This window comes from Colossoma macropomum, unplaced genomic scaffold (genome assembly GCF_904425465.1).
Source record: "Colossoma macropomum unplaced genomic scaffold, Colossoma_macropomum, whole genome shotgun sequence".
NCBI classification, from domain to species: Eukaryota; Metazoa; Chordata; class Actinopteri; order Characiformes; family Serrasalmidae; genus Colossoma; species Colossoma macropomum.
The window spans coordinates 31,971,700-31,989,152 of NW_023494796.1; the positions used below are offsets into that span (position 1 = coordinate 31,971,700).

At 42.1% G+C, this 17,453-nt stretch overlaps 1 protein-coding gene across 1 annotated transcript in view; it reads left to right on the forward strand.

Annotated features, from left to right (window-relative positions):
* The window catches only part of lmbrd1 (LMBR1 domain containing 1), a 203,421-nt gene that overhangs the window by 115,696 nt on the left and 70,272 nt on the right, over positions 1 to 17,453 (forward strand). Inside the window, exons 10-11 of the mRNA XM_036583441.1 lie at positions 3,349 to 3,474; positions 4,936 to 5,088. Of these exons, the coding sequence (XP_036439334.1) occupies positions 3,349 to 3,474; positions 4,936 to 5,088 (279 nt within the window). The remainder of the gene's footprint in view (positions 1 to 3,348; positions 3,475 to 4,935; positions 5,089 to 17,453) is intronic.

Below are 17,453 nucleotides of genomic sequence, written 5' to 3' on the forward strand. Positions count from 1 at the left end.
CCCTCCCTTATGGCGCTGGAAATGCCTATTGATGTGCGCTGGGGTGTTTAAATAACATATGATTAATGGCATTTAGAAAGCTGCACAATTCGAGCCCTGAGTGATCAGTAATATCATCATGCATCTGTCGAGCTGCTCTCTTAGCTTTTCCCTCTCTCTTTTTCTCTGTGTGTGTGCTTGTGTTTGTTTTTGTACATTTTGAGGCCAAGAGGTGCAAAGAAAAATGTAATATGAGAGTCCTGACTTTGTAAAGGGTTTTTTTAACATATATATTTATGTATATGTATGAATAGGTACACATACAGAGCTGAAAACACATTTGGGAATTTAACCGATCTTGATCTGACTCTGTACTTTAATTTTGTTATATATATATATGTGTGAAAAACAAATCATTAATCATTCCATAAAAAGTTCCAAAAAGTGCTGAACTGCAGAAAATATGACGACGATTCTTATTGTTCCACACTGATTTCCAGACTTTGGGACACATTTACTACAAAACAGTGGGATCTAACTGCTCACCATGTGGCCATGAGGGACAGGGATGCAGCCTCACTTCCAGCTCTAAAATGCAGGGGCGTGGCTAACATAAGGCCCCGCCTACAGACTAAAACTGTGTTTCGGTGGTGACATAAAAACTTGGGACAGCATATTAACAATCCAAATCCAAATCTTTCAGCTTTACATAAAAAGTGATTTTAAAAGTCTTTTAATAATCAACATTAAAAAAACAAAATACAAAAAAATAAGGGGTTAAGATTTGGGACAGACCCCTCCCAGTTGAACGTACCCTACATATATATATTAATATATATATATATTTAAGTACATCATATCATAAATCCAGATTTTACTGCTGTCAATGAAAATAATTATGATTATCATGATTAATTGCATTATTTCATATAGTTAATCATGACTGACCTATATATACCTTAATTTCTGAAATGTTACCATAAAGAGATGTTTATTTCTTTTTTTTTTTAAAGCAGTTTAACAGCAAAATCACATGTGCCATAATTATTGGCACCCTTGCATTTAATACTTTGTACAACCACCATTTAATCTTGTCTTTTGTCATCTTATAAAGTTTGAGTAAACACAGCAGGATGTCTGACCATTACTCTTTATGGAATCTTTCCGGATCATCCAGCATCCTCGATCCCGTCTTGAACACTGTCCTCTTTAGCTCAGCCCTAGTCTTCTATGGGTTTTAAATCAGGGGGCTGAGACGGCCACAGCAGAGGCTTGACTGTGTGTTCAGTGAACCATATTTGTGTTGATCTGGATGTGCGTTTTGGATCATTGTCCTGCTGGAAGATCCAGTGACGAGCCATTTTTAGTTTTTTGGCAGAGGAAGTCAGATTCTGACAGACAATTTGACAGCTATTAGTTAGTGTCTCATGTTATAGTACAGCCAGCATAATGAGAAGCCCCCAAAAAATCCTGCTAAGGGCCCCCAAAAGGCTACAGCCGGCCCTGTTTACGTGAATAGTAAATCAGCATGCAGCCCCAGGCCTTACACGTCAACTCATATCTAACTTAGGACCTTCTTGACCCCCTTCAGGGTCACTTTGCACCCTGCCAACATCCACCCAGACTTTTCTATCCCCAGCCATCCAGACATCCCAAATGGACGTTCCTGGGTCAGCTTCAGAGCAGATGCCATGTACCCCAACGAGGTTCTCACTGTCTTTAGAGGGAAAACAGCTCCACATCACAGATCTTGCACCAGACTTAACACTGGGCATCAGGTTCCTCTCAGTGTGGTCATCCTTCTTCTTACACCAAAACCAACTTGAGTGTTCGTTGCCAGAAGCTTAGTTTTAGTTTTATCTGACCACAGAACGCAGCTCCAGTCCCAGTCTCAGTAGCTTTTAGCACTCCAGGTGCCTTTGTTTGTGGTCAGATGACAGGAAAGGCTTTCGGTCATGCCCTCCAAATAATCTGTTGGCATGGATGCGGAGTCTGATGGTAGTTTTGGAGACTCGGTGACCCCAGGATGCTACTTCTCTCCAGCTGTGATCCTGGGGGATGTTTTAGCCTCTCTTTCGATCCTCCTCACTGTGTGGGGGCAGAATAAACTCGGTTCCTCATCCAGGCAAGTTTGTCACAGGTCCAGCTGATGGGAGCTATTTTCTTTATAATCCTGATTTATGACGGCTAACACACCTTTCCTATTCAGACTGTGTGTTCTCTAGTCTTTCACACGCTGAACAGTAATGAAAAAGGAATTTGACCTCGGTGTATCCTCATATATATGTACCCCAGTGAAACAAGAAGTCATGGATTTATGTTTGATAGTTCCTAGGCACTCTGATCAACTGTACAAAATGAGGTATTCATGGAAAAAGTGCTTCAGTTGCCATTTATTTTTAAGAATTTCTAGGGGTGCCATTAATTAATTATTAGTTTTATTAAAAATAATTGATTCTTGATGAGAGATTTTTTTTCTCGGAATAAATTTGCTTCAATTGAAGGAACAACGTTTTTCAGTGTTTGTCAATATTTTAAAATGCCTGTTGCCCTTTACATTGTATATAAATTTCACAATATACAGACCAAAAGAAAAAACTCAGAATGACTCAGAAAAAATTCTGGTTCCATTGACTTACATTAAAATTAAAGTATGTTATCATTTTGGACATACAAGGTTTTCTCAGATATATAAGTGTATATACATATACATACATACATACACATACTGCTGTGTACAGCTGCTTTTATATATAATACAGACAGGACATACTGTATATATGTCTCCATGTTCTAGCCACTCTATAAAAACCACTGTGTGTGTGTACATGTTCATGGGTACGTGTGTGTGTGTGTGTGTGTGTGTGTGTGTGTGTGTGTTAGGCTGCCTCTCAGGTACAGTGCTGTCACATGGGGGCGCTGTTTGGCTGTACATTGAGCTGCAGGATGGAGTTACCATCTCCACTCAAAATGGTTGCTGCACAGAAGTAAACATAGACACACAGTACTCTCTGTGTCCCTCTCTGTCTTTCCCCCTCGCTCTCTCTTTTTTACTCCCTCTCTCTGTCTCTCTTACTCTGTGTGTCTGTGGTCGCGCCACAGTACACAGTCTCTCTCTCTCACACACACACACACACACACACACCAGTGAGTGCTGCGCCGTCAAATGCAGCAGCGCTTAAAAGCTGTCCTCTCTGAAAAGCCGTGGCCCAAAGGCCAAACACGCTAATGTGCGCAGTTAGCTCCCCTGCACGGCTAGGCATATGTTACTGTGTGCGCGCTGCGGGGGGTCGGCGCGAGGGTGGGCACTGTGTGGGCATCCCCTCCTGCCTGTAAGCGGTGTGTAACTGTTCTTTAATGCTGTCTCAGGCCTATGGCATGTCCGTGCTGCCCCTCAACCTGATCAAAGGCACGCGCAGCGTCCTGTACGAGCGGCTGGAGAACACCGAGGACGTGGAGGAGGTCGAGCAGCAGATAGACAAGATCAAAGCCAAGGTGCGTGGGTGCTGGGGTGGGGTCCGTGCAGGTGCGTCTGCACATACGTATGTGGGGGTGGGTGACCTCGGGCTGCCCCTCAGGAGTCTAGTTACTGCTGTGAATATATATATATATATATATATATATATATATATATATATATATATACACACACACACACACACACATATATATATATATATATATATATATATATATATATGTATGATACACCATTTACATTCTGTATCACCAGGTTTAATCTCCACCTCTCACTTCACTTAATAAGATAATAAGACTGTGTTATATTGATAGTGTATATTGATAGTGTATATTAATATATATTATACTGTTGTATTGATAAGTACAGAGAGCTGATCAGTCCTCAACACTGTAAAGTGTTCTTTCCTGTTCAGGTTCCTCCCACCTGAGCGTTTGACCTGGAACTTTACATTAAATTACATCATAAAGATCTATACGTCTCTGCTCTCGAACACAAATGTAGTCTCGACTGAAAGACTCCACACTGCCAGAGTGTTCAAAGGAGAGACATTAATTATAGTATTTATATCAGAAATATTAATAATAATTACAGGATGCTTTCATTACAGCCAGTGAAGACTGACTTCTGAGGGTTAATGGAAATGAGCTGGTGGAGACTGGTCTGTCTGTCTGTCTGTCTGTCTGTCTGTCTGTCTGTCTGTCTGTCTTACTTTGCTCCTTCGTTCCTTCATTCATGCCTACTTTCTTTCTTTGTTCATTCCTGCTTTCCTTCCTTCCTTGGTTACTGCTTTTCTTTCCCTCTTTCTATCCTTCCTTCATTCCTGCTTTCCTTCTTTTCTGCCTTCCTTCCTGCTTTCCTTTCTTCCTTCCTGTTTTCTTTCCTTCTTGCTTTCATTCCTTCAGTCCTGCTTTCCATCCTTCTTTCAATGTTTTCTACTTTCCTTCATTCACTCCTGCTTTCCCTCCTTCCTGCTTCCCTTCCTTCATTCCTGCTTTCCTCCTTTCCTCTCTTCATTCCTGCTTTCCTCCTTTCCTCCCTTCATTCCTGCTTTCCTTTCCTTTCCTTTCCTTTCTTCCTTCCTTTCTTTCTTCCTTTATTCCTGCTTTCCTCCTTTCCTTTCTTCTTTCCTTTCTTACTGCTTTCCTTCCTTCCTTCCTTAATTCTGCTTTCCTTCCATCCTTCCTTCCTTCCTTCCTTCATTTCTGCTTTTCTTTCTTCTTTATTTCATTCATTCATTCATTCATTCATTCATTCATTCATTCATTTCTGCCTTTCCTTCCTTCCTTCCTTCCTGATTTCCTTCCATCTTTACTCATTCTATCAGTATTTTTTCTTCATTTCATCATTTTTCTCTCTCTTAAATCAGTGCAGACTTCATTACTGGCATGACTAATAATAGCATACTTGCATTGCCAGAGGTCAGGTCACAGACTTTAACATCTTCTCTCTCTCTCTCTCTCCCCCCCTCTCCGCAGTGTGAGGACGGCAGGCCTCTCTCTCTGAGAGATCGGAGGAATCTTCAGGAGCTGGAGGCTAAGCTCCAGACCCTGCATCGCCGGGGCCGTCACCTCGAGATCGCCGAGAGGAGCTGCTGCACTAAGGTGGGCAGCGCCCTCCGCCCCCTGAAGGTATGCAGAGCATCTCCTTTCCTATTAAAGGACTATATGAATAACTTAGTCCATACATTTTATAATCAGACACGGCAGTTATTTTAATAGTTTACACATCCAGCAGATTCTCTGACTCAGAACAGTCTACAGGGGCAAAGGAGTGCAGCGTTAGAAAGTCTGCCCCGTGGCCGGGAATGGGGCCTCTGAGTGATTCCTTTGTGTGGTAATGTTAAAAAGAATGGGAAAGCCCTTTCGCTAGTGCGTAATTTCAGTATTGGGTTGATAATAATAAAAATAATGTCTGTCCTTTAATTAGCAAATAAAGAACCAGTCGCGGTTTAGTGCTGTGAAAAAGTTAAAAATTATTATTATTATATTTTCCAGCCAGAACGGTCATTAGGTACTGGTTCAAAATTTCTCAGGAGATGTTTTTGAGCAGATTAAATATAATCTACTTGCATTAGGCGAAAGGCAGGTGGAATAACAAGAGTTTCCAAAACTGGAGTTAAAAAACATTTAAAATATATTTCAAAATTGTAACCACCTGCAAGACCTGGTGGGCCACCAGCTCAGCGCTGTGGGTCTGAAAGGATGTGTAACTGTTCAAGAAGAACCTCACTGAGAAAAGGAGACGGACACATCAGACAAAGAAGCTGAACAATGGACTGACCACCCCAGAGTCCAGACCTCAACACCACTGAATGTGTTTGATTACTTCAGAAAATGATCAACCAGCTTCTAAGACTGAACTTTGGCGGGTCTGCAGATTTTATTTCAGTACTGAGATTGTAGATGTCTAAGCTTGTACTCAGTGGTCGTTTTGTGTGGTCTCTGACTTTTGCACAGTGCTGTACGTTGTGCGTTCCGGTCCTCGGTGAGTTGTTGTTGTCTGGACTCGGCTCAGTTCACTTTCCTGTGTCTCTCGCTGTCTTTCTGTTAATATTACGAGCTGGTATTTACTCACAGCAGTGAGACTGCAGCACGCTGTGTAACAACACTTACTGGGTCACTCAGCACTGCAAATAAAACCTTCTTATCACAACACACACACACACACACACACACACACACCTATACACACACACACACACACACACCTATACACACACACACACACACACACCTACACACACACACCTATACACACACACACACACACCTACACACACACACCTATACACACACACACACACACACACCTATACACACACACACACACACACACCTACACACACACACCTATACACACACACACACACACCTATACACACACACACACACACACACACACACACACCTATACACACACACACACACACACACACACACACACACACACCTATACACACACACACACACACACACACACCTATACACACACACACACACACACACACACCTATACACACCTACACACACACACACACACACCTACACACACACACACACACACACACCTATACACACACACACACACACACACACACCTATACACACACACACACACACACACACCTATACACACACACACACACACACACACACCTACACACACACACACACACACACACACACACACCTATACACACACACACACACACACACACACACACCTATACACACCTATACACACACACACACACACACACACACACCTACACACACACACCTATACACACACACACACACGTCTATACTACTGTTCCTAAGTTTGGAATCACTTTTAGATATGCATGTTGTATTAATAGTTGCCGTTAACTTATTCAATAATAACTTGCATACACTTATAAGAGACGGTTCTGTAAGGGTTCTTCATTAAAGACAGTGGTTCTATATAGAACCAGGAACGTTCAAAGAAACACTTGCATGCAAAAATAGTTCTTCACCTGTTGAAGATGATTCTTCAGATTGATGCCTGTTGCTGTTTTTTCCTAAGGCGTTGCTAGGCTGTAGTTATGGTATCCCAGGTGGTTGCTAAGGTGTTGCTAGGCTATAGTTCTGTAGTTATGGTATTCCAGGTAGTTGCTAATGTGCTGCTAGCCTGTAGTTCTGTAGTTATGGTATCCTCAGTTCTGTAGTTCTGGCATTCTATGTGGTTGCTAGGGTGTTGCTAGGATGTGTTTCTGTTGTTATGGTATCCCAGATAGTTGCTAAGGTGTTGCTAGGCTGTAGTTCTATAGTTATGGTATTGAAGGTGTTTGCTAGCGTGTTGCTAGGCTCTGTTTATGGTATCCCAGGTGGTTGCTAAGGTGTTGCTAGGCTATATTCCTGTAGTTATGGTATCCCAGGTGGTTGCTAAGGTGTTGCTAGGCTGTAGTTCTATAGTTATGGTATCGAAGGTGTTTGCTAGAGTGTTGCTAGGCTCTGTTTATGGTATCCCAGGTGGTTGCTAAGGTGTTGCTAGGCTGTAGTTCTATAGTTATGGTATCCAAGGTGTTTGTTAGGGTGTTGCTAGGCTCTGTTTATGGTATCCCAGGTGGTTGCTAAGGTGTTGCTAGGCTGTAGTTGTGACCATGCCTGTTGAAGTGGTGTCTTTGTGAACCGTACACTAAAAAAGTGCTACATTGCTTCACAGTTCATATGAACTTGATCCAAACTTGTGCATCATTTCCACATGAATAAAACTCATTACATTAACACAGTTTGTGACTCAGTTGACGTTGTGCTGAGGTAAAATACTTTATTCATGTGGAAATGATATTCGAATCAAATCAGTTCCTGTTTTCCAGTGTAGAGCTTCCAAATCAGAATTTCATCTCTCTCATTTCTGTGAAGGGCCAGGATGTCTGTTTTTCGTCTTCACCGCCACTTGATGACACATGTCATTCAGCTCAGTGCGATGATGCACCATTCCAGAGTAATAACCCGAAGGCAGGCGCTGTGAGTAATAACCAGCCGCAGACTCGCTGCTGCGTTCCCCTCCGACCGCCCACGCAGCAGCGACTGCATCTCAAACGCTGCCACGTCCGTCAAGGGTTTGGGAAATTAACAGCACTACGAATTATCCCTCATCGTCTACATGAGTAAATCTGACATGCGATCAGGTTTGGCTCAAGCAGCACTCTAAAGAACAACCTGTATTATTATTATTTTTTTAACCTCTCAGCTGGTCCGTAATTAATTGTTTCAGCATTGTGATTATACTGGCTCACGATGCTTGTGAAGGGGGAGGTGTGAATTTTAATTAATTTTCATAGTGACTTTGAGGCAACACTTCTGCATACATCATGGCTTCATTTGAATACCGAGCCCAGGCTTCAGTCGGAAACCTTTCACCATCTCTCGCTCTCTGTATCTCTCTGTATCTCTCTGTATCTCTCTTCTCCTCCTTCATGTTTGCTCATGTTGGGCAAAAACAAACAGAAACATGGTTGATCAGCATCAGACTTCGTTTGTATGTTCGTGCTAGTTGGGCTGCACTTTGATTTCGTTCGACACTTCCAGTATTTCGCCGAGACTGTTTTCTCAGACCGGACGGTAGACCCTTCAAAGCTGCTCATGGGGTGTTATCAAATTCACACAGGCCTACAGTAGTAACGTCACACAGAGTTATTTTTAAAAGTACAGTGAATATAATATGCTTGTGAATTTATCACGACACTGGCCCAATCCAGTTTCACCCCTCGCCTCTACCAATCATCCCTACCCCTCTGTTTTGTGCATTATCGTCTAGGTGTAGGGTGTCCTGATTCTTGTTGAGATAGAGGGGTAGGGTGAAGTGTTGGGGCTACATGACCCTCCAAACGGAGGTTTTTCAGAGACTCCAAACAGAGAGATATGAGAAAATAAGAAAAACCGGCAAGATGGAGAACAAGAGACCAAAGAAACACACAAATGTGAGAATTTTCTCTGTTAAAAAACTATAATAACCATCGTATTATCTTAGTTTAATGTTGTTTCAGTGTATTATGGTCATTTTCTTCATAACAAACTTAAAAATCACTAGTGCTGACGTCTCGGTAGCTAAATCAATGTCCCGTTCCACCTTAAATGGTGCAGCAGTTGCATTCTGGTGCCTCAGGCATCAGAACTGCTGCTCCATTTAAGGTGGAACGGGAAAATATGAACAAGAATCTGGTGAATATCTGACTTCAGCTTCATATCACTGAAGAATTAGGGGTGGGTGATAATAAATAATTGCCCCCCTCTTTGAAGGCGTATGATGCCCTAAATGTATCTAAAGCCCAGCAGTGAGGAGCTGAACTTTACCCTCCTCTGCTGTCACTGCAGACTGGCAGGGTCGCCTACAGAGCAGCGCTGGTAGCTGTTAATGAAGTAATGCTCTTTTTATTTCAGGGTCCCATTTCAGAGGGAAGATTTCAACCACTACCCTGTAACTCAGTTCCAGGAGGGAAAGAGACCCTCGAAAACAAGGGGTAGGGGTAACAATAAGAAATGGGACTGGGCCTTTATGTTTGAAAAGTTCATGTGCGACTGAGTGCTTTACGATTCATACTGAGCCAAAGAAAACTTTGCCTAAATTTGCCTAAAACTAAATGGTGATAATATTTCCTTAATTCAGTACTAAATACTGCTTGGAGTGTCAAACCCAAATACATCTGCTGTTGATTATTAGGCCTTGGAGATATGCTGTATGACGTTGATTGCTTTGGACTCTAGACATCTAGAATAAGGAGCTGGATTTCTTGTTGATAAAATGACATTAAAATTGAGATTTACTGATTTTATTATTCTCTATTCAGAGACACCACATATCAGTAAACCAGCCCAAACTAATACTTCTTTCTAATATTTTAACCTTCAGTAATATTTTAGCCTTCAGTGCTGTGACTTGATGCCTTCCACACAAAATGGTTTGCGTCTTTTATACACGGCTGTATCAGCGAGTAGTTCTGCACCTTGAGATGTGATTTTAGTGCCTCTTTCCGTTAGAAAAGCAAACTTTTTCATTTCAGATTTACTTTTGACAAAATAAAAAGCGGATGCTAGGAAACCTTCACTTGGCTTTAACATGTTGATGCCTGTATTTCATCACCCAAAGCTGAATAACTAGTTGTGCCACCAGCAACAACTGCAACCAAACATCATCTTTCTCAGCTTTTCTGGAATTTCCTTTGATCGTGGGATAGTTTGAAGCCTGTTGAGACCTTTTAGCTGCTTCACATGGCTGGAAAGGATCTCTGCAAGTGATGTTTAGACTCAGCAGGGCTGGCAATAATCAAACCTAGTTTAATGGTCATTTAAACATTTTGTGTCTTGGGATTAGGCTGGTTATACTTGTTGGGCTCATTTGGTGGATTTTTTGCGGAGCGACAGACATTTGAAATTATACAGACAGCGGGTCTTATTTCAGGAACAGAGCAGAGACTCAGGGGTCACTGTTGTGGAAATGTCTCAGTCTCTTCTGTAAGCTGGTGAAGTTTGGTTTACTTAGGTTGTCTTATATTAAATTTTGCTTGAAAGTCTAAATTAAAGGGGAATTCCCCTGATCGTTCAGAATTCCTGCATAATTCAGGCAGAAAATATAAACAAAGTCATCGAGAGTGGTTTGGGCTGAAATGGTTCAGATGTTCTTACAGTGGTGGTGATAGGAACCAGGAGTCGCCATGACTACAACACAGATATAGACATTTTATTTACTATCCAGAACCACCAGTGAACCTACACGAGTCTTCTGAGTTTATATGGAATGTTGATGATGGGAAAATAGTGGAAAATCTAAAGTTTTCTTTGGGGACTATTTTGCCTCACAGCGCCCTGCATGTATCCCTCCACCATGAATGGATTTTAAGGTCATGATCTTCTCAAAACTATCCTAAAACAGTGTCTCAATCATCAGGCAGTGAATTCATAACCATTTCATATAGTAACTTGCTGTGATTATGCAAAAATGTTCACTTTAATTGTGACAGATATGCAAAAATAGAGATTTTTTTTCACAGAGCTGCGTGTCTAAGCCAATAACCATGTTTATCTTTGAAAGTATGTGCAGCGATGCTTCCATCTGGTACCAGGTAACCGCAGCGTACGATGATGAGGCTTCTTTTGTCTGATATCCATGCGCACTCAGACAGTATAGGAGACAGGCTGGTCTTAAAGACAGCTCCGTTCACCTCCTCATTTGTTGCCTTGTCACTTCATCACAGTCTTTTCTTCCTCCCAGCGTGTGTCGCTCTGGAGGGGGTCCCTGTCTTGCCACTTAGTGGCCCACTTGGCGTCGCTTTTGGCATGTCGAAAACACACAGGGGGTGTTCTAATGACAGTCCCCTCACTATTTACACTCAAACTCGGCTTGAGAGTTGCTCGCTCGCCCCTCTGGGAGCCACTGCAGAAAACACACATCCAGAGCTGTCCGTGATTAAACCCACTGGTTGTACGGCAGGCCGTGAGTTTTTTTGCACGGTGCGTTTATGGAACTCGTTGAGAGCTTACTGCAGGTTAGCATAATTATAGAGGCTTCAAAATAGCAGCTTAATTAGCACAGACGTAGCATAAATATTAATGCCAAGATTTTTCATTTTTTCATTTTTTTGGGAGGGTCTACAGTCTATTTTATTCAACAAAGGCTTTTTAATTCTTTGCAAAGGTTTTAATGACCTAGTAATGACATATGGATCAAAAAAAAGCTGTAGTGAGTTTGTAAACTAGTATCTGTAAAAACTGGGGCTGCCAAATCATTAAAATATATAATTGCAATTAATGTGTAGTTAGTAATAATTACTTACATTTGTTGTATTTGCTCAGTCTAACCCTACAGAAGGATCTGGTGACACCTTCAATGAATAACATGTCTGTAAGAAACTATAAACACATTCAAAACGCATTTTAGTTATCATTTTATTTTATCACCATGACCAACAATCCTATAAACGAGCCTTTATTCTAGCCACAAAGCTGGAAGCAGATAACTGGGTAAAATGTCTTTGTGCTGTAGCATCAACATCACCCTTCACTGGAACTGAGTGCCCAAACCCTGAACAACAGCCCAGCTCATCATCCCTCCTCCACCAAACTTTACTGCTGGCACAGTACAATCTGGTAGGCATTGTTCTCCTGGCATCCTCCAAACCCAGATTCATCATCAGACTGACAGATAGAGAAGCTGATTCATCACTCCAGAGAACACGGTTCCACTGCTCCAGAGTCCAGCGGTGGCACTTTACACCACTCCAGCCGACGCTTGGCATTGCGCATAGTGATCTTAGGCTTGTGTGCAGCTGTTCAGCTATGGAAACCCATTTCATGAAGCTCCTGATGAACAGTTCTTGTCTTGTTGTTGCTTCTAGCTGCTTACAATTCACAATAATAGCACTTACAGTTGTCAGGGGCAGATCTAGCAGGGCAGAAATCTCACAAACTGACCAGAGGCAGAGGTGGCATCCTATGACAGTGCCATGTTTAAAGTCTGCCAGTGTTGATTTTAAACACCTGAGCTTAATAATTAGGATGGGTTTCCACATACTTTTGACCATGTCGTGTACATCATATATACAGTCAGTGATTCCTAGTCCTCTGTGAGTGTAGCCTTTCACTTGTTTATATAGCTTGTGGATTTGTATTGCAGTGGTAGGCTCTTGAGTGGAACTGTGTCTTTCCACTTTACTGTTGCTTTTGTTAGCTTGTTGCTTGTTGATTTTTCCATAGGTCTCTTGCGAGCACCGTCTGCCAACACTGCTTAAGGTTTCGCTTTAAAACCAGTTTAATAGCCGTAGCTACAATTCACTACAGACTTTCATTGATTCAGTTGACTTTCAGAGCTGTAACTGAAACCTCCCTGAAAAAAACGTCACTTTGTTTCATGCATCTGTCTTAAGCCTGCTCATAATTCTGAGCATAAGCCGTAAGTAATAGATAAAATCTAATCTTATAATAATTAATAATCTGAATTAGGGGTGTAACGGTACATGTATTTGTCCCAGACAGTCACGATTCGGTGCATGCAGTCACACACAAAATGCGTAACGTAGAAAGACTGAGGAACGTAATGCAGATCCAAATGTCACAAGCGCAGGTTCCACCTGGAAACCTTCAGCTATAAGCTGTTGGCGAGATAGCAGTGGTTGCAGCATCATACCTCCTGACCCCTGGTCAGCTGTGAGGCTGAGTTTGAGGTGAATGGTGAGCGCGAGGTGAGGAAGGCAGATATCGAGGTCAATATAGAGAGGACTTTTAAAAACAAGCTGAAATTAAACGAATAAAGCGAGTCTGATCCTCGACACCAGCATGGTTTCTGTTGAGCTGGTGGAAGAGAACGTGGTGGAGAGCCGATGTTTGTTCTTCAGTTTAAGTAAAAATTCGCACACTTCATTTCTTTTTCATCTTCTAGCTGTAGTTGTTCTTTTTCGTAGGTACGACGGACAACAGTATGCGTCACTTTGTTTCACGCATCTATCTTAAGCCTGCTCGTAATTTTGAGCTTAAGTCTTTAGTAATGGCTAAAAATGATGAAGTGAATTGCTGCCGACAATGGAAATATTTGTTGACAAGTTTTTATAGTTGACTTTATCAATAATGCCGAACTGTTTTAGCTGTACTTTCTATATTGTTAAGTATAGTGATGCATCCAAATTAAAATCCATGGTCGAAACTGAAATTCATGATGCTTTTGCATTTGAAAAGCTGACAATAAAAGCAATTTACACAAAACAAACTTACCAAAATGGTTACAGCACTTTGGCTACAGTATGTGCCACAAGTCCAACGTCCTCAACAACTGAGAACGGCACTGAACTCCCGCTGGTGTCAGACGTGTAGTGGGGACGTTGTTGGGTGCCGTACCTTCTTTTCGTCCTTGACATGAACAGCGATTACAACTCGCTTGTCTATTGACCCTCTTAGAACCTGTGAAATGGTTCCACACGGCCGACATTTCGATCGTTGATCTGCAGCTGCTCAAACTGTTTGAACGCATCTGGGATGAGCGTTTTTGGCACTTTGTTGTCGCTCTAGCTTTGTTTTTTTATGGCCAAACAAAACGTGAAAGAGTGATTTTTGACCATCACTAATAAATACATAATTATGTTTGAACAGTATAGCAGAACACAAGTAACAGCGCTCAGCCTCTGAGGGTAAATGCAGCCGCTGCTCAGGACTTCTGGTCGTTTTAAAGGACAAACTGTGATGTTCTCTGGGAAATTTAGACTTTATTTGCCTTTGCATTTTCGTTTGATCAAGCTAGATGTTCTCATTTTCAGTTATGACTCCTTTCAGATTCTCCATGTACTTTTATCACGTTGCCTTGCGCTGTTTGCTCCGGATAAGAGCGCCTACTGAGTGATTTAATATAAATGTGCACTTCCTGCTAAGATGAGCTTATTACCAGCTTCACACAGGAGGCTCATTTTATTCAGGTCTTGATCCGGGAAACCCAGCAATTCAAGAAAACACTCGGAATGCTTATCCCATCTGTAATCCCATCTGTAATCCCATCTGCGTCGAGAATAAATCTACATTTTGCTCGAACGCGTGTGGCGCGAGGGCAGAGCTGGCTCGGTATAAGCCACCGTTTCCTCCTCTGATCCCTCAGACTGCAGTGCCTCGGTCTTACTGCAGTACCCTGAATGGACTCCAGACGCCAGAGATGTTCACATGTCACTTCTTGCAAGTCTGAGGCGAGGCTCGAGTCTCTGAGGTGCGAGTCAGAGTCGAGTCTTGAGTCTCTGAGGTGTGAGTCTGGGTTGAGTTCTCAGTCCCTGAGGTGAAAGTCTGAGTTGAGTCTTGACGCTCAGAGTTGTGAGTCAGAGTCGAGTCTTAAGTCCCTGAGGTGCAAGTCTGAGTCGAGCCTCGAGTCTCTGAGGTGCGTGTCAGAGTTATGTCACGAGTCTTAGGGATTCGAGTCTGAGTTAAATCTTGACTCTCTGAGGTGCGAGTGTGAGTCAGGTCTCAAGTCTCTGCGATTTGAGTCTGAGTCGGGTCTTGACTCTGAGGTGCAAGTCCAAGTTGAGTCTTGAGATTCAGATATGTCTCAAGTCTCAGAGGTGTGAGTCTGAGTTAAGTCTCAAGTCTCTGAGCTGAGAGTCAGAGTTGAGTCTCGAGTCTAAGATGTGAGTCTGAATCGAGTCTCCAAGGCAAATCTGGAGTCTCTGAGGTGCATGTCTCACTTGAGTCTCAAAGCTCTGAAATTCGAATCTGAGTCAAGTCTCTGGGATTCGAGTCTTGAGGATTTCTGTCTTGTTTTCAGGTACAGCAGTCAGATTTGATGCGGCTTTAAGTACAAAACCTCTCATTAAAGAAAAATCTTCGGTCCGAGTTGAGTCCTGAGTCAGTTAAGCCTGAGTCATCATGAGTTGCCTAAGCCCGAGTCTAGGAATAAGTCAGCTAAGCCTGAGTCCAAGTCGATTCAGGAGTCAGTTAAGTGTAGGTCTGAGTGGAGTTGAGTCAGTTAATCCCAAGTTGCGTCATGAGTCAGTTAAGAATTGAGTCAGAACTGAGTCGTGAATCAGTTAAGCATGCCTGAGGCGAGTCGTGCATCGGTTAAGTGCTTCTGAGTCGCACATCGAATCAATAAAGCGCAAGCAGTGCGTGAGGTCAACGACTCAAGTGAGTCGCTGACTCAAGTCCCAATCTCTGCTTGACACTACAGCGCAGTAGCACCTATCGCAAATGAATGTTAGATGATGAACTCTGTCTGCGGGGGGGCGGAATGCTCTGCTGACTCCATTAAACGATGTGAGTTCTGATGATGAACTGAGACGAAACCTGTCATCAGCCCTGATGCTGCTGCCCTGCACACCCGAACCCACATACTCCTACCTGCTCACCTGGCTTTTGTGACAGGTGTGATCGGACCCGCCGGGGGAGCAGGTTAATTGCCCTAAATCCTGTATCAGATTGATTGATTAAGTTTGATTGATTTTTTAATTGTGTTTATCGTCCCATCCGCTGCGCAGATCGCCTCGGAAAATTGAAAGTGGCATTTTGGAAGTGCGGAGGTATTTTAATGAGCCGCTAGCGCATTTAGCACTTCAGTGATTGCTCTTATTGCGGGTGTCCGTCCCCGTCTTCCTGCTCCGTCGCGGTACGCTGCCCGGTCGCCGCGCGCCGGATCTATACTCTGCAATTAGACTCCAAAATGTCAGAACGTCCGGCCTGTCAGATTCGCTTTTGTTATCCTGTGTTTTGTCATCTCCCATCAGTTCGTTTACCCTTGCAGTCTTTTCAGGCCTATCAATGTCTCATTAATGCTGAGAGATGACACATTAAAGGGCCAAAGAGAAACACTGTTAGCTCTCTTTAAGGGAAAGCTGTTGCCATAAAAGCTGTTCTTAAACCCTGAATCAGTCTATTAAATGTACTCTAAAGCGGGGCTTCTCAACCGCCGGGCCACAAAGCAGCTCCGAGGGTCCTCAGGTTGTTACTGAGGGGGAGCCAGTTGTTCATAGTGGGCCATCAATTGCAGTTCATCGTGAAAATAAATGAAAGAATAATTGACTTAAACATAAGAGTGAAATATAAAATGTTTACAGACAGGAAACAGTGTAAAAAGTGCACAAAGCAGCAACTGTTTTTTCACCTTGGAAGCAAAATACACTTCGTCGCGCAAAAAGGTGTAAAATAAATGCACTGCAGAAACATTGGTAACACTTTCTATGAATGTCACCTTTGTAAGCATCTATAAACACATTCATAACATGTTATAATGCATTCATAAGGCATTATAAACATAGCTATAAATATTTATAAAAATGCATTATACGTTATAGCCATGTTTATTATGCATTATGAATTGTTAACATAATACGTTATAAGTACTGATCATAACAAATTATAAGAGCTCATAAGTCGTATTTGTCCGCTCTAAGTAAAGTGAAGCGTACTGTACTAAAGCCTCCTCCAGTGTTCAGAGTGAGGCTTCAAGTTGAAGTATTTGCTGAAGGATTTACTGAAACACTAAAACATTCACAGTAAAGCACATTACAGGCTTCAAATGTCAGAGTTTAAACTAGAGCTGCCATCAGTGTTTTACCCAATGTGGGAAAGGTAATGTTCACCACCGTTAGCTTGGTATTTGTTTTTACTTTACACTCTCCAAGCTGGGACTGACTTCTTTGGCACGGACATTATAACATGTTATTAACACTATTTATAATGCATTATATTAACAATTCATAATATATAATAAACATGGCTATAAAGTGTAATTCAGTGTAATTCATTTTTATAAATATTTATAACCACGTTTATAATGCCTTATGAATACATTATAATATGTTATAAATGTGTTTATTGATGCTTACAAATGCGACATTCATAGAAAGTGTTACCGAAACATTTCACTTAATTTGCCACAATTCGACCTGGTACAAAATGTTATCCTAATCCAAACTAAAACATCGCTGTGTTGGAAAATTGCCCAAAAATGACATTTTTAAGCAAAAAAGTTGAGTTTTAATTTCCTGAGGGCCTTTATAATGATAAGTAGG